This window comes from Gobius niger, assembly GCF_951799975.1.
Source record: "Gobius niger genome assembly, chromosome: 5".
NCBI classification, from domain to species: domain Eukaryota; kingdom Metazoa; phylum Chordata; class Actinopteri; order Gobiiformes; family Gobiidae; genus Gobius; species Gobius niger.
The window spans coordinates 18,537,737-18,561,917 of NC_136856.1; the positions used below are offsets into that span (position 1 = coordinate 18,537,737).

The window sequence follows — 24,181 nt, forward strand, 5'->3', positions numbered from 1 at the left end:
TGCCCAAACTTCCCGATCCACACACACTTCCTCCAGCTGTTCTGGGGGGACCCCGAGGCGACACCAGGCCAGCTTGGAGACATAGTCCCACCACTGTGTCCTGGGTCTTCCACGAGGCCTTGTCCCACTAGGACATGCCTGGAACACCTCCCGCGGGAGGCGACCAGTAGGCATCCGAAACAGATGCCCGAGCCACCTCAGCTGGCTCCTTTCGACGTGAAGGAGCAGCGACTCTACTCCGAGCTCCTCCCGGGTAACTGAGCCCCTCACCCGATCTCGAAGGGTGCGCCCAGACACCCTGCGAAGGAAACTCATTTCGGCCGCTTGTATTCGCGATCTTGTCCTTTCGGTCATGACCCAAATCTCATGACCATAGGTGAGGGTGGGAACGTAGATCGATCGGTAAATCGAGAGCTTTGCCCCCGACTCAGCTCCCTCTTCGCCACAACAGACCGATACAGCGACCGCATCACTGCTGACGCCGCACTGATCCGTCTGTCGATCTCACGCTCCATCCGTCCCTCACTCGTGAACAAGACCCCGAGATACTTGAACTCCTTGAGGTAAGGACTCCCCACCGACCTGAAGAGGGGAAACCACCTTTTTCTGGTGGACAACCATGGCCTCAGATTTGGAGACGCTGATCCTCATCCCGGCCGCTACACACTCGGCTGCAAACCGCCCCAGAGCGTGCTGAAGGTCCTGGTTCGTTAGGAACTCTTTGATTAAAAAATGTGTACGTTTGCTTGCCTTAAAATTAAACCTGAGCTCATCATAGGAGTGTATGGAATGAAATGTAAAAATCTTTTGGTTTTAAGCGATGGTTGTTGGACTGCTCTGCCCAGTTCAGACACCCCATACACCTTACGTGTGTGAGGGTTTTGTGGTGTTTGGAGGGGTCGAACAGTCATTGTTCTCCCTTTGGTTTGTGGTGATGTCTCTCAGCGTGATTAGGTGGTTTGACAGTAATCACAGTCACACACATGTGTAAAGTAAGGTGCCTGGCTATAGTGTGCACCAGCAGTGGGACTTAAACTGAGACTTTGGCCTCCATTTCAGACTCAAGCACCAAGAACAGGTCGTCATGCCACATTTGTGTGATTCTTATGCATTTATGTTATTAAATGTGAACATGTTTATTAGGGCTGGGACAAAATATGGGATCGGATTTGGATTGCAATACTTTGTGCTGCTATACAATGTGCATCAATACTTTTTCAGGTATCGCAATACTTTCAATACTTGTGTTTGGAGGCTTTTTATCCTGCACTCCTTTGTTTTCCAGTAACAGCACTTTGTTACCTTTTGTGTTAATGCGCTTTTCGATCTTAACACTTCAATAACTATCAAATAGCATTGGTTTTATAAACTTTAGACACATGACTGTTTTCTTTTTATACATTTTAAGGTAAACATATTACAAATCATAATTACTTATTGTATCGCAATCGGCCCCTGTGTATCGTGAAATGTATCGGATCGTGACAAAAGTGGATTGTCCCGGCCCTAATGTTTATGGAGCCCCACTTTCCCTCGAAAAATGAGACTTTGGGCCAACATGTGATTATGCAAGGGTATTAACTTCTTTGGTGATACAACGCTCTCCCTAAATTAATTTCACATTTGCAATTTTTTAGTCTACGCCAGTGTTTTTGACAAGATATCGGTATTGCTGCTGCCTCCGATGCCGAGTGTTTTTAACTTTCCTCGCACTTTCTTACATTTGTGTGGCTCTGCACACTGCACCTCCTTTTTGTGGATTACTTATGCATCTCGTCTCCACTCCTTGTCCTCTCTGTGCACCCACTCCTTTAACTTCCTTCTTCTAAATAAATAAACAAATAAACAAATAAACAAACGTTAAGAACGACAGGAGACTTCCGCTTCTGCCCATAACTGTGGCTTGCTGATGTTACCCCAAAAAAATAACATTGGGCTTGGTTCGCTTTACAATCTCCCATCTTGCCTCTGCCTCTCCATGTGTCAACAATAGTCGAGCTCCTATGATGAATCTTTAATGATACGAGAGTCGCCTGAGTTGTCTTATTTTTTTGGTATTCATGCATATATTTTTTTGTAGATAATGGCAAATTCACAACAGAGGTGTTTTAGATCTGCCCTGTTCCAGTCCAAAACACAAGGACTGATTGTTTCGTCTGTATCCTCTACACAATACATAAATAAAATAGTGTATACATTTTTTCCTTTTTTGTTATCTCTGTGCTTCATTTCAAACTTACCACTTGTCGACAAGGTAATCACTTATCTTATCATTCCACACATTAGAGTATCAAAAGTGTGTGTCAGCATGTGTCTGCTTGTCCTGGACTGTCTCCCTCTGTCACGTGCTGCCGTGTGATATTTATTTCAGTGGGATTCCCTCTCTGTGGTGGCGCTGGCTGCTGTAGTTGTGTGATCAGGCTCTGCGCTGTCAGAGTCCATCACTGTCAGAGCGAGACAGACTGAACCAGCAGCTCCGGAGCCGCCGTCACCGGCACGAGGCCATCGCTTTGACACATTGAGCTGAGGAGCATGAGCTCCGAGGGACAGAGAACCACATGTATATGATACACTGTACACACTGTACAGGACACCAGGGCTCCCAGGGGCCGCCTCCTGTTGTCCCGCTTAAGGGGGATCTTATGCAATTCATATGAGAGCAGATTTATGATAGCACTTCTGCAGGCAGCATTTTTATCATTTTATTTATTTCAGGATCCCCATCAGTTGTGACTGTAGTGGGGTCCATTCTCAATATAAAGTATTACAGTTTATACTTATTAAAGACCCTATACCTGATTTTTTCATTTCAAATAATGAAAGAGGGAGCCACTAAATTGAAATGTTGGTGTGGGTACAAACTCATCCCTAATATTCCTTACTTATTTGTAGCATCCCAATTCTTCACAGGGGCATGTTTATACAGGGGCACATTTCACATCTGTCAGGGTCACTTTACTTTCACAAGAATGCTAGGAAACTAGCCTGCAAGTTCATGAAATTGATACAGATGCTTTATAATTTGATCTACAGTGTTACCCACAAATGTCTGAATTTACAATATACTAAAGGAAGACAAAACAAATTTCGTCCCATAGTGAGAAAAAAAATCAAGTATAGCTCCTTTAATACTTGACTTGTGCAGCTACTAAACAAAACTCTGGTTGAAACCATGTGATTTATGAAGGATTTATGAATGATGTTCTTGAGTTCAAGAGGTCTGATTTATCCATCATCATCTCCTCAGTGGTATAACTCACTTTTATCCTTCCATGGTCTTTGATCTGAATCAGATTTGGGCTCTGATTTGATTTTAGGAGGTGAAAAAGAGGACCACATATGGCATCTTAAAACCAGGTTACTTTTTCGAGCTGTCCATTGCCTGAAAGCGGCTCACAGAGAATATCACCTTATGAACACTGTACCTTACAAATGATAGATGCATTTACAACAGCACAAAAGAACAACAACAAACAAATAAAAACAGAAGCATTCCTAAGTGTGGTTGTAGACCTTGGTTTGAGCGTCATTTTAGAATATTTATAACGAAACTAACAACTCATTTGCAGTGACACCTTTTCTTTCTTTTTTCTAATGTAACTAGCTGAGACCCGGCCTTCGGCCGGGCCTAGTCTCCACATTTGATAATCTGAGATTAAGAGTGATTACAAAGAAATGTCCAACCTGTCACACAGTTCAGCTGTAGACCAGTGGTTCCCAACCCATTCCAAAAACTATGGCCACAACAAATGAGTAAAAGAATGAAGGCAAAAAACAATTTCAAACAAACTGCAATTGGAGTGTTTGATGCACCCGTGCTCCTTTCTTATTAACTACAACGACAATATTTTCGCTAAACTCGGGGAACAGGATTCAAGAGACAGTGGAATAATTATTGATAAATATTAGGGGTTCAGCTTTAACGGTTCGGTTCACGGTGCAGGACCCGTGGCTTGGTGCATCACGGTAGTGTACAATAAAAAAAATAATGAGTAGGTTGTGAACTGAAATAGCCTAATGATCGTTATTAGACAGTATTCATAACCTTACAATAAAAGTGGCAATGCTTTCAAAGCTGCTTTAGAATAAAATGTACCTCTGGGCTCACAATACGTGAAAGCAAAATAGAAAACAAATGGTACAGCAGCAAAGAAAAAAAAAAAGAAAAAAAACTATGCAGTGCAGGCCATGCGCTCGTTAAGTTGTAGTTTCATTTTCGCTTTTACTCACACGGAGGATAAATCAGTCGGAGCAGCGCGTGTGATTAGAGGCTCGTGTTTGAGCAGGTTTTGGGCACGCACGCACACGCACACACATACACACACGCACACATCGCCCTGTTTGGATGCACGCGCACACATACATACACACACGCACGAACACACCCACACGCGCACACACACACATCGGCCTGTTTGGATGCGCGCACACGCACGGCAGTCAGATCTCGTGCACTCGCGTTTTTGTGACAGCGGGTTGTCCTCGGACAGCAGCACCACCAACCACGCACACACTCAGTACTGTCGCCAGGCTTCCTGGTGTTCCCAAACGGTCTCCCATCCCAGTCCTAACCAGGCCCTTCCCTGCTTAGCATCCGAGGAACGGTCTCCCATCCCAGTTCTAACCAGGCCCGTCCCTGCTTAGCTTCAAAGTCGGTATGGGAAATAAACATGGCGGCGCCCAGGCGGCGGCCATTGAGATTGCGTTTTCTATAATAGATTGTGCCAGATGATTTTGATTTTTTCTTTTTCTTTTACATTTTATACCTTCATCTTACTTGTAACATATGTGTTTTTCCAAAGTTGTTATCAGACCTCATTTTAATATGTTACTATGAAAAATTATGCAGAAAAAGACAGGCCTTCTGTGATTGTTCTGTAAAGAGTCCTTGGAGAAGAGCTTTGGTCAGAGGCCATTATTATTCATGAACATTATTTGAGGCCATATGGAAAGTGTGTGACATGTAAAGCGACACTCTGGCTTTCATCCTTGTACTTTCTGCTCGAATAGACTCTTGAATAGACATGAAATATCCCTGACACTATAGCAACAGGAGCTGGGACGTCTTATGGACCTCAAGGGATATTGGTGATCCTTGTTGAATATGAGAAAAAAATGTCGTCTTTTTTTCCATTTTACAAATACTCAAAAATACTTCCAAGAACACTGTTCACCACGAAAAACAAAAAAATAGAATATGGAGAAAGAGTGACTTCGTACTGTTTAATCATATAATTTATAATGAGTATATTCTATGCCAAATGTTTGTCTAACATAAATTTCACACTTCCTCTTCCTCTATTCATAAATTGCACGAATCATGCCTCGAGCTTAAAAACACTGGACCGTCTACATTTTGATCTGACAAACCATTTAATAAGTACTATGAATGTAAACAACATAATGACAATGTCAACAAACAATTGTTGGAAGTCCACCTTAACATTCTGTTTGCTGCGTTGTATTTCTCCTCTAAAGGGGATGCAAGTATTTGTAGCTGATCATGAGCAGCACTGAGTCGTCTTAGCCTGCAGTAAAGATGACACTAGACGCTATAGAAGGGCACTGTTGAAGAGGAGCAGTCATTTCATACACACACTCCAGGACACACCAAAGTCATATAATGCATTGCACATTTTGACCACAGTGCAAACTTAAAGCAGTACCAAGTAACCTGTTTACTTTAATAAATCCTTTTTGTAGTCCTTCTGGGGGTAATACAAGTGTTAATGGGATGATTGGGGGGGTCTTTCATCTCCCCCGGTGTCTCTGACCAGAAAACCACAATTGCAACTAACGGGCAAAGCTAACTGCGGGCTAGCGCCACTTAAACAGTATTTACAGCCAAGTTTGAGTGAAAAAAATGATCTCATTGTGTAATTGGATGTACAATATCCCTCTCTCCCTTTGTTTTTTCTGTCAGCGTAGTGTTTACTCTAACGGACAATTATTGAGTAAAAAGTAGTACTGCTTTAAGATTTGAGCACATGAATTTGAGCTGTGATTGCCACATTTAAAATATATTTACACTGTGTCCAGACTTTATCGTAAGGGTGGCCCATGGGGTGGTACTTAGCTGACTTGTGGAACTTGAGCCGGTCTGTAAGGCTTTAAGCGAAATTTTGAAAATTGAACACTTCAATTTCATACTCTGGTAAACTTGCATAAACGTGTGCCTAAGGAAGTTTCCCCATATTTGTGATACATAAATAAAACATGTTGCTGTCCCCAATATACTCTCATCGTCTTCTCTAAACACATCAGTGTATGGCGTTGTCCTGTACTACACGTGTCTGATATACACATATAGTACACACTGGGATAAGGGATATACCCAGAAGGAAAACATTAGCACACACAGTATATGTGATAAAAGGAAGCTGATAATATGAGCAGTCAAACCAGTGGGGTATAATTCCTGAAACTTGACTGAGGCGTGAGAACAAAACCTGGAGGCAATAGGACAATGATGGAGGCATAGATGCAGAAAGATGAGAAACACAGAAGATGCATAGTGAACAGTGTCAATGCCATCTGTTAAAAGGTTCCAAAGCCACCATCAGGACAAGGGTAACAAGTCACCGGTCCTGAATAAAGAAAGCCCCATTTGGAACTGTCATTTCGAAGCACAAATGTAACCAAGTGAAATTAAATCATGATTACATTTGTGCGGCGGAGAATGGGGCACTGTCTCTGACTGTGGAGCCTGGGGGGCAGGTCAGGGGGGAGCGAGCGAGGGAATAAAACCAACTTCATGCAAAAAAGCAGAAATTTACAACACAGATGAGATGAGTGTTTAACGGCCTGTCTCTGGAGGAAGAGAGGTCAGGGGGAAATGAAAATACAAGAAATACATGGAAAATAGCCCCAAGACATAATGTGAGTTTTCCTTTTTAGAGAAAATAGGGAATTTGAATTGATGCAGTAAGTTTCTTTTCAAAGAGCACATTGACCACAGAGAAATGACATGACAAAAAATGGGCTTTTATTATTATCTTTTTTTAGATAATTCAACTGAGAATAAATGATATCTTCCACACGTTTTTGTTTGCTGGTCTGAAATGTTATGGACAGTATTTACAGTTTTGTCTCGTATAACAATGGGCTTTGTCATACTCTTTCCCTGTGCGTTCCACACTGCTCCATCAGAGACCAGAGTCAGCTCTAAGTGCTCTGATTGGATTTGTCCCTCACCGCTGCTCCCCCTGCTTTTAGGATGCAATGGAAATGTTCATTAGAAGAGACGTCCCAGGACTTTGGGAGGGGGGGATGCTGAAATGTGGCAGTAATGGAGAGTGATGGATGCTTAATACCATTTGCTGGTAGATAATGGGGACTTACATTACAACATCTGCATGAAATAATGAGCGAATTGTATTGCAAGGGTTTATGTGGAATAAATGTATTCTTGACCTTATTTTACATGCCCTCCCTCTCTTTGAATAAGTCATACTGGTTAAAACAGTGGTTATACCTTCAAATGGTTTAACTTTCACCACATCGAGTTTCACTCAAAACAAACTTTTAAACTTTTGACTTTGGCCTATATAGTATTGACACTAAGTAATTGCTTCCTGTTAAAAATAGCCTATAATTTATCATGAACTTGTTGAAGAATCAAGGTTTGATTAAAGAAGGAGGAGTTTGGTTTCTGTGAAGTTCCCTGAAGTCATCTTATCGCTCGTGTGCATGAGGCAGACCACATACCCCCGGTGGGGCAGCGCACTGCGCGGGTAGGGCCATGTTGAGACCGGCGCTTAAATCTTTTATCCATAAAGAATGACTGCTTCTGCAAGCACCGGTGTGTGATCCACTCCGTTAGATCCACATCTACTTTCCGACAGAAAACCCTTCTCCTTTCGCCCCACAAGCGCGTCTACGCACAAGACGTGCTGGGACAGCTGAGGAAGCAGAGGGATCAGAGAGTGGTGCATCATGTCTCGACCGGAGCTGCCCCGCGCAGTGACACCTCGGTGATCACACTCTTTCGACTCTTCTTGTACTTCGGACGCGGAGGAAAACAAAGATTGGCAAGTTTACGCACGTGTGAGGCGCAGGAGCGGGGGCGGCATGGCGGTCCCGGTGAAGGCGATCCCGGTTCTCCTGATTCTCACCGTGGCAAGTAAGTAGCCACACGGACAACGCCACCTTTAAGACCCCGAGTTTTCTGTTTCGTGAAGTAGCTTGAACTTCACATAAAACTGCTGTTATGTCCGGATAATGTAGAGAGATGTTAACACCGCGTCATGACAACCACTCAGATCCTGTATTTATGACACCTTACGTGTTGCTGAACGCGCGCCAGAGGCTAAGTAGTGATTCCCTGCGTCAGACCGTGCACGTGATTTCTCAGCCCGTTGCAATTAACCGACTTGATCCTCTTCACACGCGCTCATTGCGTGAAGAGCTCCAGGTGTTAGATGTTGAAGTTAAGTTTGATTCAAAGGATCTATTGGACAACTATAGCTATAACAAACACAGACTATCTAGACTATATTGTTTTTGAATTGGAGTATCGCTAATGAAACCAGTCGGTCGGAGGTTCAATGCCCAAAGGCTTGGAATAGGTTACGTTCATGTAGAGCAGGGACCAGTGTAAGTCTAAAGGAGAGAGGCAGAGATTCCTAAACAGAGAATCTACTCATGGTGAACGTGATCATGATTTCTTTGCTTCCACATGAATATTTTGGCTTAATTCCTTTAGCCTACTAACTAACGTGACACCCGTCTTTCTGAAAATTGACCCCTTTAGTATTTAACTAGATCAGTATAAACATCTCAATTGGAGCATAATAATCCAAATTTTAGTTGTTTTGACTAGGTAAGTTGTTGTTGGGCATTTGTCCTAGATTATTTCACTTGTTCTGAGATGTTTCTGACTCGTTTCGATACATTTTGTCCTTATTTCAGGTCATTTTCTTTGCCAATGGGGTAAGAAAATTGGTCTTTTCTCATTGGCAATTTTATTTTCTTATTTCAAGCGAGATTTACCTTAGAACTGGTCTGAAATGTCCTCAAACAAGCAAAGCAAACTCGGTCCGATCAGGAAAAGTGTCTAAATGAGCGAAAACCGCTCAAAAAACAAGATACATTTCCTCAATTCAAGTCATTTAAGCCAATGCTTGATATTTAATTTTTGCAGTGTGGACACCATTATGACAAAATAATTGGACCTTTTTTCATATGTGCTGAAGGAGAAATGCATTGATTTTTTTTGGAAGTTTTGTTTCATCTGGATAAGGCCAAGTAATGACAGAGATATTAGTCATAAACCAAGTTGAAAAATCAGCATTTTGACAGTTACCATAGTTGCCATTTTTAGAAACCTAAGACTTTTAGTAAAGAACGGTTATAGCCTATCAGTAAAAGTCATTAGGCTATTCAACGTTCTGCCGATATGAGACATGACACATTAGTTTCATTATAGTTTAACATAATGCCAGTCTTCATTACGCAATATCACTTGGGATAGTTGAATCTTTCATCCGACAGCCCTGCCCTTCTTGTGTGTGGCCCTCGGGAGCTGTTGGTGGGTAGAGCCGCTGCTGCTGCTTTTTTTGCCACAAGCCCTTTCCAAAACTGCATAAAATGTTCACGCACACATGAGTTTGCCGCTCATCGCTTTTTCTTTGGAACATGAAAATGAAGTTCACATCAGAACATTTCCCATGGATCTTCTCAGTCACCGCAGTGTGGGCTTTCATTTGCACACTCATTCAAATAGTTTATTTTCTGATTAGAACATTGCGCGTAAAATGGAACCACACATATGTAGGCAAGGCGGGCGAAGTGTCATGCTCAAGGACTACACTCGAATCCACCACCGGAGCTACTGCCCGGACTAACAAGTTTGAGGCCCAGCGTTGTTACCTGTAATGTCGTCTCCAGGATGAGGCACAAAAAATCCTACTTTAGTCAGGCGTAAAGTTGGACATGGGAAATATGAATGCTTGATGTTGTGATGTGAATCGGACACTCCTCCAGCTTTTAAGAAACCAGCGCCGAACCTTCGACAGCTGAAGCCCCAAAAAGCATTGGCCTCCAGGAGGTCACTACAGATGGCAAAGTCTTGAAATATTAACTTGCTGAACCTCTCTGGGCTAAAAATGAAGCTTGCGGATGTGGTTCTTATTGTGCTTGGCGATCTGGATGCCCTAGATTTTGACGCCTCCCGCACGACAAGTTCAAATAAAAGATGTCGATTTGTGCTGGTGTGTGTATCTCGATCTGCGTATACTGTACCTCTATGGATTTACAGTTAAGAAAAGAGAGAAGTATTTCCTTCATTGTGTTTTAGTCTATTTGCGAGATGATGGCGCTTTTATTTTAGCGGAGATGAATAATTGAGGTGTATAAGTGCAGCGAGGCGCACAGGAGAAGGGAGAGTGTGTGCATACATGTGTGATGAGCCCCGTCCCGGTCTCCTCAAAGCCCCATCCCAATCACGGACATTATACTCTGGTTCCACTGCCACGTTTAGCCCAAAATAATGCTGCATCTGAGTCCCCTCTTTGGCACACGTCTGATAGCACTGGCTTTATTTACAGTTTGGGCTGGTGTGTCTTTCATTACTCTGATTAAACACTGTTTCCAGGGCAGTTGGAGAAGTTGTTCAAATCAACTTGCACTTGCCTTCACCAGGAGCCAATAAGCTGCTATGCAATCAAAGCTCCTCCAGCGATTAAAAGCCGTGATTCAACCTTAATAGACAATCATTTGTAATCCTGCCATATTCAGCAAAGGATCAAAGCTGAATGATCAGTGCTTAACATTATAGAGGCGTTTGATTTTCGAGCACTGTGATTAACATCTAATGAATGACTATTTCCACGATGATTCAAACTGACGACTTATTTAATGGCACAAGAAATTATAGGATTCATGATTCGAAATTTGGATGGTTGTTCATGTCAGATGGTATGTCATTTAGCATTCAATTAAAAGACACAGAAAAGGAGTTGGAAGGTGAAAAGCCCATGAATAACGGCATCAGGCTGTTTTATGTTTTACTTCTTGAAACACTGTACAGGTCAATTGCAATATCAAGGTCTTTCCACACTTTAATATTGCTTTATAAACCTCTAGAGGCTGGCGAGATTATTGTTTGGAAAAAAAGATGAAGAAATTTCGACCACTAAAAAACCTTGCATCTTTCTTGCTGAAATGTTCCTATTTTACAAAAGCAATCACTTCGGGAGTGTGTGATGTATATCTCCACTGCTACCTCTCATCTCGGCTCACAATTAACAATAGTAAATGTTATGAGTTTACCCTATATGAAAGATATACAAGCAGCCTCCAAGGTGACACTTGTAACGTGTATGTGAAGCACTTTGGGCACCCAGTGTTGTTGTAAATGTGCTATATAAATAAAGCTGACATTGACACTTGGATTAAAACAGATTAAAATTGTCAAAACGTCGAACGTCGAAAGGAGCCAGCTGAGGTGGCTCGGGCATCTGTTTCGGATGCCTCCTGGTCGCCTCCCGCGGGAGGTGTTCCAGGCATGTCCTAGTGGGACAAGGCCTCGTGGAAGGCCCAGGACACGGTGGTGGGACTATGTCTCCGAGCTGGCCTGGTGTCGCCTCGGGGTCCCCCCAGAACAGCTGGAGGAGGTGTGTGTGGATCGGGAAGTTTGGGCATCTCTGCTGAGACTGCTGCCCCCGCGACCCGGCCCCGGATAAAGCGGAAGAAAATGGATGGATGGATGGATAAAATTGTCACACGAGATGTTTCAAATGCCTTATCAGCCCACCAGGTCTGAAACAGAGTTGTGCAGTAACATTGTTTAACCAAACTGAAGCTGTGTTTACTGTTGTTTCAATCCCATCACTTCATTTGTTATTCATTATATGGACAAAACCTGTCTCAAGGTTTTCCGTGCGCACATGTTTATGGTATTACAGTTTACATGCATAATGTGTCAAATAGACATAATTGAATCAACTCGAAGTGTCAACAAATTCAGCGTGGTCTCTGATCCAAGCAGTGAAGGAACACGCAACGTCTGTTTCGAACACACGCAAATTGCTCTCATTATGTCATGCTCGCTTCATGGTAGCATCAAGTGGTACGAGCTCAGAGCTGAAGATTCATGTGCTGCTAAAAAACAAAACAAAAAAACACTATACAATCAAATATAGGCACTTGCGGAAAACAACATTGTTCCACTTTGTGCTATTTCTTTGCACTGGGGTAATCAAAATTAATGTTTTCATTATTGAATTGTATTCAATGAATTGAATAGTATTACTCAATTGTATTGAGTTGATTGATTGAACCAACCAGTTGAAATTCTGTCTTACATTTCTATGAGTTTTGTTTTTTTATTTTTACAACAAACTGTCTGTTTTGTCCTTCAGTCATCCATGTGTTTAAAAGTCTTTTCTCTCATCCAAGAGGCTCTATCAGTTCTGAAGCTGAGGTGTGCAGCTATAGCTTGCCTTGCCTTACTGTAATAGTTCCAGATAAAACACTTTGTCATTTAGAGCAATGGAATACAAGACGACCTAGTGCATGTTCAGGACAATCTTTGCTTTATTTAGTTTGGTACTGCATGGCACAGCATGGCGCTGTTAGAAGAGCTCTGGTTGTAGGTTTTGTAAGCGAGCGATGAGCTGCTCCAGCTCAGGATCAGCTGAAATGGCAGAGTTTAGGGCATCATCTGGCAGCAACGTTGCCCTGCTTGAACCGTCGACACTTTCTGAGTTTGGAGAGGAAAAACTAAGGGATTTTAGCAAGAATGTCACTGCCTCAGTGACAAATGTACACGTCCGCTGTGAAGGGAGCACTTCAGTGTCTTCTTCATCAGGTTTATTGACCTCTGGGAAAGAACGGGCCTTAAAGGAAGGGTCCAGTTCTTCCTGCTCACTCACATCCCGTGGATAGTATTTTGTGTAAACCTTGTCTATGAGAAGTGTTACAAAGAGAGTTAACTTGCTGTCGCTCAGGATCTCAGTGTCCTCCAGACTCGTCAGGACCTCATTACTGAAATTACTCCCTAATTCGTCCTGTGTGAAAAATCTCAGCAGTATGGCATCTATATCGCATTTCAAATCCAGTGCGTTTTTGTGAAGATTCTCTTCTGACACTTTGATCTTGCGAGCCGTGACAGGCTCACACAGCTGACGTGCAGAGACCATCACCGTGTCCAGCAGCTCAGAGGCCACAGCCGTCACTCTTTCTGAGGAGACCTGTTCTTCAGAGTGATGTAAAAGCCTATGGTTTCTCAGCAGAAACGTCTTCAGCTCATCTTGGCAGCTTCTCTGAAATTCCTCGTTGAAGAGTTCAGTGGTCACTTTCTGTGGGCACACAGTCAGACTGTGGCCTTTATGCCTATTTAAAGAGGCTTTGATTTTATGAGTGCAAAGCCAGAATGCCCTGTCAAAGAAGGTACAGCAGTCCACAGGTGGGTCATACGTAAAGTGGCTCTCAGACCCTGGCACTGAAGGGTCCTGGTCTGTTTGTGGGGGGTTTGTGAAGCAGCCGAAACTGGAGGTAAGAGCCTGAAGGATGATCCCAGCATCACTCTCCTTCTGCTCCGAACTATGGATTAACTCATAACTTGCAGTTATGATGCACATGACGTCTTCTGTGGTTGTCTCCAAAAACTGTACATCGCACTTTAAGGGGCTGACAAATCGTACACTCTTGCTTAGATTAACAGATCTGCAAAATTAACATTCTGTTAAAGCATCATTTAACGAAATAGTGAAAAAGAAAATGTTGTGATCTGATATCAGTTTACCTGCTCTGGGCCTGGGCCTGCTGTTGGGACAGCTCTTGGGTCTGCATGGCGGGGACCAGAGACAGCACCAAGTCGCTCATGACCCCTAAAGCCCTCTTCATCACATGAGTCACCTGGGCTTCGGTGAACTGCACACATAAATACATTTAGCATCTGATAAACCCTGATCTTAAACTGTTTTGGCATCGAGAAAGTAATTTCAGGAAATTACATAATAGTACATCATAAAGGTGCAAATAACGTTTGATAATATATCTCTGTATAAGCAAAGCATTAGTTTTCTAATCCAGGTTTGATCCCGGCCGGACGGGGCCTTTCTGTGTGGAGTTTGCATGTTCTCCCCGTGTATGTGTAGGCTTCCTCCGGGTACTCTGGTTTCCCATACCACTAAAAACATGTACAATAGGCAATCATGAATGTAGCATTTGAGTGAGTAGTTGGTGGTGGTCGAAGGGGCCGATGGCACAGACTGGTTGCCTCGCTCCCGTCAGTCTACCTCAGGGCAGCTGTGGCTACAACAGTAGCTTACCACCACTGAGTATGGAGTGACTGAGTAAGAACCCAAATTTTATTGCAAAATTTTGATTTATTCAGTTTATCAAGCTCTGGACTGGTTTGTAAAAACTGCCAAGATTTCTAGGTTTCCTGTCACATGATAAGCCAAAGGAGTTATCGTTCACATAAAATCTTTCGAACACTACAGTGTGAATTCCCTGTGGTGACCCAACAGCTAAGAGTTGTTCCACAGCTCTTTTCTCCACTTCTTTGCTAGATAGTTTTTAGCTAGATAGTTTATACCCACATTGCATTTCTATGGCAACGTTCAAATTATAACCTTCAATCTCAAACTCCAAGAACAATTGGGCACTTTGAAACTTTTTGATTTGTGTTCAGATTTTTTGTGAGGGGTTCACCTGTTGGCCCGTGATTGTGACGGGATGCAAAGTTAATCTATCATCTTATCTATGACTCACCTCATTCTGTCTCTCCTGTAAGGCTTTCCAGTCCTGGTTGAGAAATCCTTTGACCAGGCAGGACACTAAATCTCTGTCCCCGTCATAGTCTCGGTCTGAGAGCACGTCCTCTGCCAACACCTGTAGTGCAGTCTCTCGATCCATGTTAGCGGCCCGTGGCCTGGACGAGGCCGCTGTCGTGTTTGTGTCGTCCAAGTGCCTGGAAGACATATTCAGTTGTTGCAGGCCACTGAGCAGCTGCTGCAAATTTAAATAATGCAGCACTCGAGTGAAAGCCTTGAAACATTATTTACATATGAAAATATTTGTATCATTGGCGATGATGTAAACATCTTTCCATGGTTACACCACACTCATGTTGGCTTTGTTATCAATAAAAATAATATTAGTTTTTATAAGTTTACCAAGAAGCTTCTTCAAATTGGTGAAAGTGGATATTTTCATGTTGATATTATAGAAATACAGTAATACTGGATACAACCACATAGACAATAATGAAAAACAGACTTTCTCATTACATTTGAATATGGGCACAGATGTCTCCTCCAGCTAAGTTACATCCTGAATAAAGCTTTTGGACATGTTGTCAGTAATTATCCAACAGCTTCATTCATTTTTATTTAATAGTGGAATTAAATTTGAGTGTTAAAGAAGCAGACATTTGTAGGCAGAAGTGCATTTGAAAATAAAGCAATTTTGTTAGTTGTGTGTGTCTTATAGTTGTTTTTTTTATCACCGTGACAACATTGCTCCCTGAAAGTGGTGAAACCTACATTCCTCTGAAGAATTGACTCTGTGCATAACTTCAAATCATAACAATGCCGCCCAAGAAGTGACTTCCTGTTTCGATCCAGCACACCAAAATAAAAGCACCATCTTATTCATTAGTTTAACTTCAATTAGTATGTTACAAATGTGTTAATAAAGTTAAGGAGTTTCATAATATTTAAAGATACATTTAAAATCCACCTCTCTATTAATTGTAAAACTACATGTTGGTATCTTTATGCTCCTTAGATGTAAGGTTTACAGGTGAATTGGGTGGATTTTAAGCTTTTTCGCTGGTGAAAAAGTTGTCTGCAGGTGTTGGTTAAGCTGTTTTTTCATGTAAAATAGGTTCTATTTAGCTTTGATTTTGAGGAGGAAAAAAAAATCACCTTTTGAACTGACCCTCAGAGCTTGAGAAAGGGGCAGTCTGGCATCATTGGAGGAATGCAGTAGCTCTAAAATAAATACAAAAATCTAGCCTTGCCACTTTTTCAGATATTTTGGGCGGGTTTTCCTGGCTACTCTGCATTGGTGCCTCATGTTCACGGCCAATTTGTGGCAAAGCAGCGTTTTTCTGTGACTCACATTCTGTAACTCAGTCATTTGTCTGACAGATTTCTTTATTATCTTTTTCCAAACACTGTGCAGTATTTTTGTTGTATGGAGGTCATTATGATCTACTCTGTGTTGTTTGCAGCTGCCCTGTGTGCTGATGTGGAAGAGAGGCTGGTGAGTCACCTGTTGTCACCGGAGCGCTACAACAAGCTGATCAGACCCGCTGTCAACAACAGCCAACAGGTCACCATCTACATCCAGGTGTCTCTGGCTCAACTCATCAACGTGGTGAGAAAACACAGACTCGATGTGCAGGTTCAAAGAAAACAGGCCGCATGTAAACAAGTGTCTGTCTTTTTCAGAATGAGAGAGAGCAGATCATGACCACGAACTGTTGGCTCTCACAGGTTGCTGCTCTTCTTTTTTTGCAATATCACGTCTCAGGAAGCTTGTTTCTAACAGCTAACAACTGAAACTTGAACATTGCGCTCATTTGCAGGTATGGAATGACTACAGGTTAATGTGGGATCCAGAAGAGTATGAAGGAATTAAGAAAATACGCCTCCCGTCACAGCACATCTGGCTGCCCGACATCGTCCTTTACAACAAGTAAGTGTGCCGGGACAAAATCTGTTAATAGACCATTCTCAACCATGTGATAAGATACAGACGGCATCTCTGGAATAGCCCATATATGGTCATGTTTGAAAACAGTTAAAGGGGAAAACAATTTGGAGAAAAATCTAAACTTTCTTTAATTATTCAAAAACGAGACATGGGGGAGGAGCAAAGTGGTTCAACAGCCCATAAATATTTAAATAACGGAGAATGCTAGCCTGATGCTACATGTTCGCATCAGGCTAATGCGGTTAGCTAGCGCTAGCTACAATTGCCGTTTTTTCACTTCTACTGAACAATCTGCTGTAAAAATATCCACATGGGCCCGATTTACACTTGACTTTACTTATGTGTGATAAATAAGTTCATATTCCACCAGAAAGTGTCTAAAAACAGTGGAAAATTGTGTTTCTCTAAAGATTCTATTTTCCCCCTCGGCGAAGCCACGCCCCCTTCTATAGATACAGACGGCATCTCTGGAGTCGCCCATATATGGTCATGTTTGAAAACAGTTAAGGGGGAAAACAATTTGGAGAAAAATCTAAAGTTTCTCTAATTATTCAAAAACTACTTTAACAAATGCTGAATTATGAATATAGTTTTCTACTAAAGAAAGAAACAGACACATGGGGAGGAGCAAAGTGGTTCAACAGTCCATAAATACATAAATAACAGAGAATGCTAACTTGATGCTACATGTTAGCATCGGGCTAATGCTAACGGTTAGCTAGCGCGAGCTAGAACTGCTGTTTTTTCACTTCTACTGAACAATCTGCTGTGAGAAAATATCCATATGGACCCGATTTACACTTGACTTTATTTATATGTGATGAATACGTTTATATTCCACCAGAAAATGGCTAAAAAGAGTGACAAATTGTGTTTCTCTAAAGATTCTATTTTCCCCCTCGGCGAAGCCACGCCCCCTTCTATGACGAGATGCCGTCTGTATCTATGACGAGATGCCGTCTGTATCTAATGGAACCCTGTAGTTGTGGGTGGAATTGTGAACGGCTCATTTGCCAACCAAAATGAGAATGGTCTCTATACGTTTGTTAATGACATCACAAACAATAGCAAGATACTTCCAGTAGTCCAACAGTTGAGAGTTCCATAGATAAACACAGCAAAAACAGATGGAAGACCAAAAACTGTTTTACACCTAATTAGAATAATATATCTTACCATTTCTCCAGGCAAAATTAAGATTTTTTTTAATATTTAAAATAAGCCTTCATTGTGTACGAGAAAAATAATTTGATAATTAATGTCAGAAAAGCATTACTAAAGAAAATCCAGAGTAAATGTAATGTTTCTGTGTGATCAGATGTTTAGAAAGAGCCTTGTCGTCGGCTCTACAGCAGATTAAAATCAGTTATGGGGCGACAGATGGTAGAGCGGGTCGTCTCATGATCGGAAGGTCGAGGGTTCGAATCTCACCTCCTCCTGAAAGTTGCGTCGTTGTCGTTGTGTCCTTGGGCAAGACACTTCACCCACATTGCCCCCAGTGTCTGCGTTCATTGGTGTATGAATGAGAGTATGAATGGGTGAGTGGATCCTTGCTGTAAAGCGCTTTGAGTGCCTAATGTAGGTGGAAAAGCACTATATAAGTTGAGACCATTTACCATTTATACCATGGTCTGGGTGAATACTTGATTCTGATTGGCTAGAGGGCGTCCGTTAAAAAGTGACCCCGCTACAACTAGTCCGGCAACAGTTAAATAACAGTCATCATATCCACTGCAGCTGTTTCCATAATAATTATAAACAATTGAGCTGGAATTACCTTCAGGCAAAACTTATTAAAAAGTGAATAACTCCTGCCCAGGACTTAAAAAAAAATCAATTTTCAATCCACAATGTCCATTATCAGAACAACTGGACTCCGCGGAAGCAACCGGTTCGGTCGTCCAGTTATTTCTGATAATGGACACCTCGTCGTGCATTATCCTTTACCTGAATCCCATTATAGTGAATAAGCTCCGTTGGACCCGGAAGTAGAGTAATGACATCATCACTTAACAAATGTGTATTTTGCTTTGCTTGTTTAAAGGTCTGTCAAATACTTGTAAGTAAAATCATAGCATACCAGTAAAAGAACCGAAGACTTTCACTTTCAGGTTTCTGCCATTCCTAAGATAAATCAATCAAGTCAGAGTTGGATGTTTTATAATATGCAATAATTGATTTACATAGAAATGTCCTATAGTGTCTGTTGTTGTTCAAGCAACTCTTGGCTCCGGTCACTGCTTGTACCTTTCTCAATATTTGATTGGCTAAATGCTTATTTGTTCCTGACACAGCAATTGCATGCGCAGTATAGAGGTTCCTGTCAGCAGTGCGCTTCTTGTAGGCATTAGATTCACTGATCACTGTCCAGCTAAAGATCCCATTAAAAGTATGATGATGATGAGAGGCGTAATGTGAGGTGATCAGCAGTTCTGTATGATACCATGTCAGGTCAGTGGCCTGTAGCAGGGACGGACCGGGGCTTTTCGTAAGCAGGTGAAAGCCTTGCATTTTTAATTACTCTGCATTTTTATACACCACCAAAGCATTAGAGAGCTGTGTGATGCTTGGATTCCTGACCTATTTTATAATTGATAGACCACTTATCCATAATGCATCAGCTGCAGTCCTAACCTGCTAAGAAGAGGAAAAAGTGGTCTCAGCAGATTTGAGGTATGGTGGTGTCCAGTTTTACCCTGGGGACAAAGATTTTGACATCGTGTTTGCTTGAGTTGTGGCATTATGCTTGTTCCTGATGTTCACATGACCTGTCTGCTCCTGTCCTGCCAGAGAATCTATAATTATAGATTCTATAGTGCCCCCTGTAGACAACAAAAGTGCTTCACACTGGTTTATTATTCATTCACTCATAAGGATACATTTTGGTTAGGCCCTGACTTACTCCATGAAGTGAAGTGGGAACAAAGAAAAAAACAACAACCCTAAGTTCTTAAAAACTCAAAACAAACTATTCTATCCTTAGTTTAGTTTAGTTTAGTTTAGTTTAATTTATTTGAGCAAATACATTTACCTGATTTACAAATACACAAGTTATGTTATTGAAACCCATCAATAGCAAGACAGTCTGGTACTTCTTCTGCTGAATATACATTCTCAAAAGTTCACATACCCTGGCAGAATTTTTTAGTGGTTGTGTGAAGTTTACTTTAAAACCATAATGACAAAAGAAAAAAATGACCCTGATAAAATATACCTTTGTCCAAACCAGGTTTGACCAACAAAAATGTCAGTAACAACTGGTAGGAAAATTGTGGACGCACACAATAAACAAGATAACTTTTTTAGCTAAAAAGAAGTTGTGTAGCTGTTACAAGATGCACAATATGGAAGCACTTGGGCTGCACGGCCAAGTCGCCAGAACAAAGCTATTATTTCGCAAATGCCACAAAGTATCCGCTTACAATATACCAAACAGCACAGAGACAAACCTCAACATTTCTGAATCAATGTCATTTAAAATGATGACACCAAAATGGGACCTTTTGGCAATACCTTCATTCCTTCAATGAATACCTCCATTGAAGACCTTTTGGCAATTCAACCTGGGAGACTAATTTCAGCATCACATACCTCCAGCCAATGATTGCTTCCGAGAGGGCCACACCTCCACCTCAGCCATCAGCATAAGAGCCACACCTCCATAGCAGACAATAATCGCCCTCGGTCCCGCTTTAAAGCCCCAGCAATCATGGTTCGTTCGCTTCCCAGCTGCGTTGCGACCCACCTCCACCCCATCTCCGCCTCTTCCATCCACGGCTTCTACCTGCTGCAGCTTCACGGGTCTTCCATACCACCACCAGTGTCCAGGCTCCGGGGGAAGACATCCCTAACTACAAGCTGTTCATCCATACTGACTTTCATACATCGATGTCCACCGCCGGGGTCTGATCACCAAAACTAATATACATGTCAATGAATCTTCCTAATCGCTGCTTTTGTCTGTTTGAGTCTATCCAGGTTGAAATTAAGCCTAGGCGTTAATAACCATAAACGTTACTTTTGAGCTACAACGCTTCAGGGAACTTGGTCAAAAATGATTTCGGGATCAAAAAAGATACAAAACTGAGGCACTCAAAGAGAAGTATTCGTAAAAGGCCTTTATTGCAGCATGGCCATTAGATTAAAACATTGCCCACGCCACGCCTTTCAGCCGTATTAGGCCTTCGTCAGGGCAGTACTGCTTCTCTTTGAGTGCGTCAGTTTTGTATCTTTTTAAAGTCAAATGCTGATCTCTGCACTGAAGAGCACCAAAGTTAGATTTTTTGAAAGAGCCAGGATATCCAAGCAGCACTCCTGCATGTTTTAGCTTGTTATTAACCTATGTTTCTCCTTTCAGCGCTGATGGAACCTACGAAGTGTCCTTCTACTCCAACGCTGTGGTCTCCAACAACGGTGAAGTGAACTGGCTTCCGCCCGCCATCTACAAGTCGGCCTGCAAGATCGAAGTCCGTGATTTTCCTTTTGACCAACAGAACTGCACTCTCCAGTTCCGTTCCTGGACTTACGACCACACTGAGATCGACCTCATTTTACTCAGTGACTTTGCCAGCCGCGACGACTTCAAACCGAGTGGGGAGTGGGACATTGTTTCTCTGCCTGGACGCAAGAACGAAGACCCGGACGACATCCGCTATCTGGATATCACGTACGACTTTGTGATCAAGAGGAAGCCATTGTTTTACACTATAAACCTAATCATCCCTTGCATCCTCATTACATCCCTGGCTATTTTGGTCTTCTACCTTCCATCAGATTGCGGTGAGAAGATGACTCTGTGTATCTCGGTTCTTCTGGCGCTAACTGTGTTCTTGCTTCTGATCTCAAAAATAGTCCCTCCCACATCGCTCGCAGTGCCTCTTATCGGGAAGTACCTCATGTTTTCCATGGTTTTGGTCACTTTCTCGATTGTCACTAGTGTCTGTGTGCTCAATGTCCACCACCGCTCGCCCAGCACCCACACCATGCCTCCTTGGGTTAAACGGGTCTTCCTGCACCGGCTTCCATCCTTCCTGTTCATGAGGAGGCCGGGAAGTTCAAACATCAGAGAGAAGTTCAGGAAAAAGCACCAGAACCGCTGCTACACAGATAAAAAGTTGGACCGAAGTTGCCCCTCCACAATGGTGACGTCATCGTCGTTTTATGTGAATGAAGAGTCGGCCAAGCGCTACGGCTGGAAGGGCGGTCTGTCAGAGAACACCGAGTTCAGAAAGAGGTTGACCCTCAAGAGTAATATCGATGTGGAAGACGCTGTGGATGGAGTCAGGTACATCGCAGCGAAGATGAAGAACGAGGATGACGATGAAGGGGTTGGTATTTGGCAACAATATTATCAATTGGTTACATTCACAATATTCTCGTTTGAACTAATGTTGAACATGAACTGTTAATTGTTTGTTAGTGTAGAGATTACTAATATTCCAACGAGATTTGTTATTATTATTATTATTATTATTTATTTCAAAACAAAAGTACAAGCTATGCATTCATAACCTGGCCAAGGACCATCAACCTTCACACATGCTTCTGAGGGAAAATGGATGCTGTTTCTTTGTTACAGTCACCTTTAAAGGGACTACACAGAGTTTAATGTGTAGAATGAGCTCAGACCTATTCACCACAACTGCCTCTAAAATCTTGCACTGTCACTCAGAAAGTTGTTAATTCGGATCCGAAGTGCCGTCATGCACGAGCTTAATAAAAAACCTGCAGTTACACGTATGACCTGAGGTGGCAGCAGTGAGCATAAAATGGCCAACTTGCATCTAGCCCCTTTTAAAACTAGCATGCCATTCAGTGGTGGAGCTTTATTCTGCATATGGCTCTTGCATTGGTGGATTCCGCCTTTGCGCCTCTTTGCTCCGTTCATAGGTTTCTTTTTAGTAAAGGTGGGCAACAGTTAAAGGTGCATTATGCAGCTTTTCATGTGGAAGAAAAGCTGAAATTTATGCTCATTTGACTTTGTAGTGATCCAGCGGCTGTACTAGTGGTCAGCATGGCGCCTTTACTTTCCATCCCAGTGGTCTCTACAACGCGCCAGGATCAATGTTTGGAAGGTTTTCACTGCTGATGGACCCTCTCACCAGAAAACCTACAAAACAATTGATCCTGGCTCATTGTAGAGACCACCATAATGCAAAAATGTCGCATAATTCACCTTTAATATACAAAATGAATGTGTATAATGATGAGTACATAATCAATACTGGTTTGTCCAGGCTGATTAAACACAAAGTATTATCTCAAAGGTAACAGTGTGAATGACATGGATCAGACAGTTGCAGAATACACTGCAGAGGTTAGTGCTCGTGCCTCAGGTTCGTCCCACCAGGACGGGGCCTTTCTGTGTGGAGTTTGCAGGTTCTGCTCGTGTCTGCGTAGGAGAACATCATGAAATCTCAGCACGAACTTACCATTGGAGGATTGGCTCCACAAATTAATGTTGTGAGACTAGTCTGGACATGTCCTGTCAGTTGCTACAGAGGTTTGTGGTTAAGCAGAGGTTTCTTTTTAGGGTTCTATATTTATATGGAACCCTTTTTAAATCTAAAAATAAAACCACCAAGGTTTCAATTATTGGATTTTATTCTGTTTGACTGTTTTGACAACTCATATAAACGATGTAGATTCTCATCAATAAAACGGCAATCTTTTTAGAAGAAGAAGAAGAGCTTTATTTATATAGCGCCTTTCACAGACATAGTCACAAAGCGCTTTTACATGAGACAATTGTACATTCAGTTCAAACATCTGTGTCTTTTAAGTTTAAGTTTCAGGCTGATTCTCTGATACACGAACTGTCACAAAAGCGTGTCCGGGGTGTGTCTAGACCCAGCTAGTGTAGTTTAGAGATCCACTTTCAACATACTCAACATTCCCAAATGAAAATATTATTTTCAACTCATAATAATCCAGTGTGCAGCTTGGCCCTGTTTTCAGTACATTTAATAATGATAGAGCATTTTCTTCACAAATGTCTGTTAAGCGCTGCTCTTAAGACATTATTACAACAATTTATAAACAGTCATTTTACTATAACGTAGATCTGTTTTTGCAGATCATCGAGGACTGGAAGTACGTTGCCATGGTGATTGACCGTCTCTTCTTGTGGATCTTTGTCCTGGTGTGTGTGATCGGGACCATGGGCCTCTTCATGCAGCCTCTGTTCCAGAGCTACAACACTCCCATCGTGGAGGACATGGAGCGGAGTGGACCGTGAGTGTCACCCTCGCTGTGACCTGGAAGTGAACCGAGCCGCACAGGAAGCTGACGCATTCGTACCAGCGGGGGATCTGGCTCAGGGCTTCTGCTCAGACATTTTTCAATGGCAATATTAATACTATATTGGGACATAATGGTAAGAAAACTGACTGAACTGAACAAATTCAGTTGTGTAGCGATCTATGTTTTGCAATGTCCTCAGCAGCATAATCACAAGGTTTTGTATTATTTCCCATGGATCATTGACTGATTATTAATTAGTCTTTTTTGT

At 42.2% G+C, this 24,181-nt stretch overlaps 1 protein-coding gene across 1 annotated transcript; it reads left to right on the forward strand.

Annotated features, from left to right (window-relative positions):
• The first annotated feature begins 7,790 nt into the window (after positions 1–7,790).
• On the forward strand, positions 7,791–24,181 carry chrnb5b (cholinergic receptor, nicotinic, beta 5b). Its single transcript, XM_079556051.1, has 6 exons — positions 7,791–8,122; positions 16,187–16,332; positions 16,407–16,451; positions 16,544–16,653; positions 21,029–21,998; positions 23,747–24,181. Exons 1-6 carry the CDS (start codon positions 8,071–8,073, stop codon positions 23,906–23,908), a joined length of 1,485 nt encoding a protein of 494 aa, XP_079412177.1. The 5' UTR covers positions 7,791–8,070; the 3' UTR covers positions 23,909–24,181.

Coding starts and splice junctions, on each gene's coding strand:
- chrnb5b (XM_079556051.1), top strand. CDS start 8,071: ATGGCGGTCCCGGTGAAGGCGATCCCGGTTCTCCTGATTCTCACCGTG. Junction 16,452..16,543: donor CGAACTGTTGGCTCTCACAG/GTTGCTGCTCTT, acceptor GCTCATTTGCAG/GTATGGAATGACTACAGGTT. Junction 16,654..21,028: donor GACATCGTCCTTTACAACAA/GTAAGTGTGCCG, acceptor TTCTCCTTTCAG/CGCTGATGGAACCTACGAAG.